The following is a 5,000-nucleotide window of genomic DNA, read 5'->3' as shown; positions in this document are numbered from 1 at the left end:
TCGAATCGCGGTCTGTCCTTGTGCAGCGCGGGCACAACGCGCGTCACCGATCCGTGTTTGGGGAACAGATGCGCGGCGAAGGGGAGCGTCGCGGTGAACGCGAAGCGCGGGTCAGGAGCCCCGGGATCTGCGGGTACCCGAGGGCCAGTGGTGGAGCATGCTGTGCCCGGAGCTCAGCCCGTACCGGGGATCCGCGCCCGCGGGGAACTGCAGGAACAGCGCCGGGTGAAGCGGCACCGGAGCCGGGAGAGTCTTACTGCCATATCAGAACCGCTCGAGCAGATCCTGAGGGAAAACACACGCAAAACAACCAGTCATGCATTTATTCACAGTTTAAAGTTGTTTCCTAACTCAGAATATGCATGGAAAAATATTGCAATATGCAATATTTTTCAGTTGCATATTTATTATCGTGGGTTCCTCACATGTAGAGCGTTGCTTCACGCGGTCATCATTTTATTATCCACAGATTTATTTCTTGCTCTTGCTTTTTATTCTCTCTCTCTCAATTTTCTCTCATGTGCCGTTCGGTATCCACATTTAAACAAGTTGTCATGAAAACACTTTTTTTAAACAACCAGTTTACGACTGTATTGTTTTGTGTGTGTGTTTGTCGCCTTTGTCTTTGGCTGCATTAGTTGAAGACATTTATATTCTTCAATATTATTGCTCTCCTGCACTGACAGCATTATATGAGAACTGAACTGAGCTGGACGATGACATCACGCTTTTCTCCAGAGCAGATATATAGTCTACATAAATTAATAAAAACTAAATTAATAACTTTTTCTACAACAGAAATGAAGCATCACTGAAATGACTTAAGCTGGACTGAGACGCTATTTTCTTCTGGAAACAAACTCTGTCGCATTATTTCCCTGTTATCTCTGTAAAGCTGCTCTGAAACACTGTGTGTAAAAGCGCTGTATAAATAAAGGTAATTACTTGTTCAAAATCTATCCAGATAAGTAATAATAATAACTAATATTCGGCAGAAAGTCACGAAACAATCTTGTCAAACGAGCCGAAATGAAATGTAAGCGCACATGAGTCTGAACGCCTCGATCATATCAGGCCTGATCTCAAACATGCTTTATCTCATATCTCATATATATCTCATATCTCTGAGTGTTTCTGAAGAACAGTAATTCAGCATGTGTGAGATCTGCACATGTCAGACTGACTGTAAGCTACATTTCATGCAGAAATTAAAATATTAATATGAGCATAACCTTAGATAAATGACCTGATTAGGCCTGTGGCTGTTAGAGAATATTTCGCTGACCTTTATAAGACAGACTGAGTTTCTATTATACGCGTTTCTTGCTCCAGATGTGATCAGAACACAACGGCACCAATCACGAGAACAGAACTTTTACGATTTTTATTTTTTAATTTTTTATATTTGTTTCCCGCATCATAAAATCGTTTGATATTTAAAATGAAAGGATCAAATTGTCTAAAACATTTGCGACACGTCCGATGTCGAGTGCGCGCATTGGTCCTTCAATCACTGGGCTCTCGTGAACAGAACTGAACGGAACCCAATGAGAGTTCGAGCATTTCTGTCAAATAAAATAAAGTTGTTCTCTCACCCACAATGCAAAGGTCGCAGTTTGACTGTAAATCCACGCAGACCGAGGAACTTCAGCTCTACTTCATAACTACAGTTTGAACATGATCGACTTCAGGAGTGTTGCGAGAGAGTCCGGGATCGGGATCTGGATCTGCGGATCGAGGAGTTCTGGTGCTTGCTCTTGTTCGAGTGGCGGAGCTTCAGTGATCGACCCGCCCCTCTCTCTCTCTCTCTCACACACACACACACACACACACACACACACACACACACACACACACACACACACACACATAAATACACACACTCTCACAGGGCCGTCCCTGACCAATTTGCTGCCCTAGGCAAGATTTTACCTGGTGCCCCATGCATCGCAGCCCATTTCACCCCGTCATTGTATTCATGATTATTTAGCCTATATATATATATACACACACACACACACACACACACACACACACACACACACACACACACACACACACACACACACACACACACACACACACACACACTACAGCCTAAACAGAAATACCTAGAACATTACATCTAACATTCAAGTCAAGTCCCCATTAGCACCTTTTACAATACAGATTTAATGTGAACTTTGCTATTTTGAATAAACCTGTAAATAAATATCATTACTAATTTTGGCAAATCAATTTTAAAAATGCCATATACAGTACAGGCCAAAAGTTTGGAAACATTACTATTTTTAAAGTTTTTGAAAGAAGTTTCTTCGGCTCATCAAGCCTGCATTTATTTGATCAAAAATACAGAAAAAAAAATTATATTGTGATATGTTATTACATTTTTAAATAATTGGTTTTCAATTTATTATACTTTAAATTATCATTTATTTCTGTGATGCAAAGCTGAATTTGCAGGATCATTGATCCAGTCTATCCTTTAGAAATCATTCTAATATGATGATTCATTATCAAAGTGGAAACAGTTCTGCTGCTTAATATTTTTTCATAACCTGTGATACTTTTTACGATACTTTGATGAATAAAAAAAAAACTGCCATGAAATTATAGTATCTTACTCCTATGCAATTAGATAAACTGTTCATTCACTACATCACTTTACCTCTGTCTTTATCCCCTTTTATCCTCTTCTCTTCTTTTTGGCACTGTATCTATTGCAGACTATGCTCATTTATAATGTGTCATGTAAATTCGGCCATCCGTCACAATCAGGAAACTTTCACCGCGTCTAGAACTGGCGCGAGCTGCCAGGCCCGTTTCTACTACGAGCTGTGTGTTAACAAAAGCAATGCAATCTACATTGGATGCGGCGTCGCGCACGCTACATAACAAATTACCATACCAACAACTGATCGCGCGCGCGCTCTGTTTCTGACGCACTTCAAGCACTCGCTGGGCGGGGGAAGATTGATGAGCCGGACTTTTTTTGCTTTTTTATTGGTAGTATTTCGAATTAATGGTTTTAAAATAGTATTATATATAAGAAAAAAAGTAAAAAAAAAAAAAAATCCACTCGTTCACTCATTCTGGCGCCCCTATGGATGAGTGGCGCCCCTAGCATTTGCCTATTCCGCCTATGCCGCGTGCCGGCCCTGCACTCTCATAACACACTCACACACAAAAACTCAATACACTCTTATACGCTCTCTCACACACACTCTCTCACACACACACAAACTCAATACACTCTTATACACACTCACACACACACACACACACACACACACACACACACACACACACACACACACACACACACACACTCTCTCTCTCATACACAAACTCACTCATACACACACACACGCACACACACACACACACACACACACACACACACACACACACACACACACACACACACACACACACCTGAAGTCTGTGATTACACGAAGAAACACTTTCATTCCTCGATTACACCTGAAAGTGACGGCTCAGTAAGACAGTGCTAATTCTGCCATCATGTTTTCGATCCTGTATGATTTTTTTTTCTCTTCTGAGGAAATCTCCGTTTTGCATTTTAAAACCATAATCAATATATAAATTTTCCGGAGAAAAAAACAAACACATTAATGGTCAGCTTTAATTATTGCCTATTTATTATTTTGCCATCAGTAATAGCGCGGCAAAATGCATCATTTTATATCCATTTAAAAAACATTCTGATCAGAATATTATTTATATAAATAAATATAAAATGCAAAAAGGATGTTTTTTGCAATACATTTCATTTTTTTCTCTTCGTTTATTAATTGTGCTGCGTGATTACAGCTTTCACTCGCTTTAACTAAAGCTCGAACACACTTGCACACGACAGCTGGTTTAGTCTGGATTTAATTGTTTTAGAAGCAGTAGTGACGAGTAGATCTGAAGCTGATTTTCAGATATTAATAAAGTCAGATTCATCTGTTGGATCACAGTCAATAAATCTGCAACAATTAGACTAACTGTGCCGAAAAGACACGGTTTAATAAAGACCATCTAATAAAGAATAGTTCGAAAATTATATTTCTCTCATCTTTTACTCTCCCTTCAAGATGTCTTTCTTCAGTGGAAGCATACACACATGTGCGTGTTTATTAATAACGAACCGAACAATATCGGACCATATTAACGGAAGAAAATTGGAAAATAAAATTAATAATAACAATAATTTAAATAATAAATGAGTTAATTAAAATAATAATTTTTTGGTTTAAATCGCGTTCATGAATCTGAGTCTTTATACACTTAAGTGAATTTGGGTTTATGGATTGGAAGATATGACGAACACAGTAGGCCTAAATATCAGAAAGGCTTCATGTTTATGAAGATTATTTCGACTGGAAACTCCTCGTTACTCCGCTGGAGTTATTAATGGAGTTATTTATCCGTGTCCATAAGATCTGGAGGGAGATTAATGTTGTTTCTGAAGGAAGAGCGCCGCCTATCGGTCACGGAGCAGAACTGTGTCAAACAATCACGACCTTTCTCTGAGAACAAACACTGTTCATGTGTCATATTACAGAAGTATATCTGCAGGAAGACTGTCAGTCAGGAGGAAGTTATTAGAGATTCTGCTCCATATTACGATCATATAATATATATACTGTATATATATATATATATATATATATATTATTTGAGTTATATATATATTTATATATCATGGTCCATATCTCACAGTTGCTGCAGATCTATGATGTGAATCTCTCGTTCCAGCTCTTCCCTTGAGTTTAGTGAACTCATCGTGATGTTCATGACACCAGTCTAACATGCTTGAGCTTTGTGACGTGTGTGTGTGTGTGTGTGTGTGTGTGTGTGTGTGTGTGTGTGTGTGTGTGTGTGTGTGTGTAAGGTACGGCTGGTCAGCATCAGGACTCGGGTCGTCTGTGGCGTTTAAACGACGCTCTACTGGTACTAAAAGGCCCAAAGTGAGCCATAAAGATATATAACAC

At 39.3% G+C, this 5,000-nt stretch overlaps 1 protein-coding gene across 1 annotated transcript in view; it reads right to left on the bottom strand.

Moving 5' to 3' along the window:
* osr2 (odd-skipped related transciption factor 2) overlaps window positions 1-1,948 on the bottom strand; it is a gene marked incomplete at its 5' end in the record, with an annotated part of 4,829 nt that extends 2,881 nt beyond the window's left edge. Inside the window, 2 exons of the mRNA XM_082149466.1 lie at window positions 1-172; window positions 1,933-1,948. The exon at window positions 1-172 is cut by the window's left edge and continues 285 nt beyond it. Of these exons, the coding sequence (XP_082005592.1) occupies window positions 1-172; window positions 1,933-1,948 (188 nt within the window). The remainder of the gene's footprint in view (window positions 173-1,932) is intronic.
* Between the last annotated feature and the right edge of the window lie 3,052 nt (window positions 1,949-5,000).

Source organism: Leuciscus leuciscus (genome assembly GCF_965113295.1).
Source record: "Leuciscus leuciscus genome assembly, chromosome: 20".
Taxonomy (NCBI): domain Eukaryota; kingdom Metazoa; phylum Chordata; class Actinopteri; order Cypriniformes; family Leuciscidae; genus Leuciscus; species Leuciscus leuciscus.
This window is presented reverse-complemented; position numbering and strand designations above follow the sequence as displayed.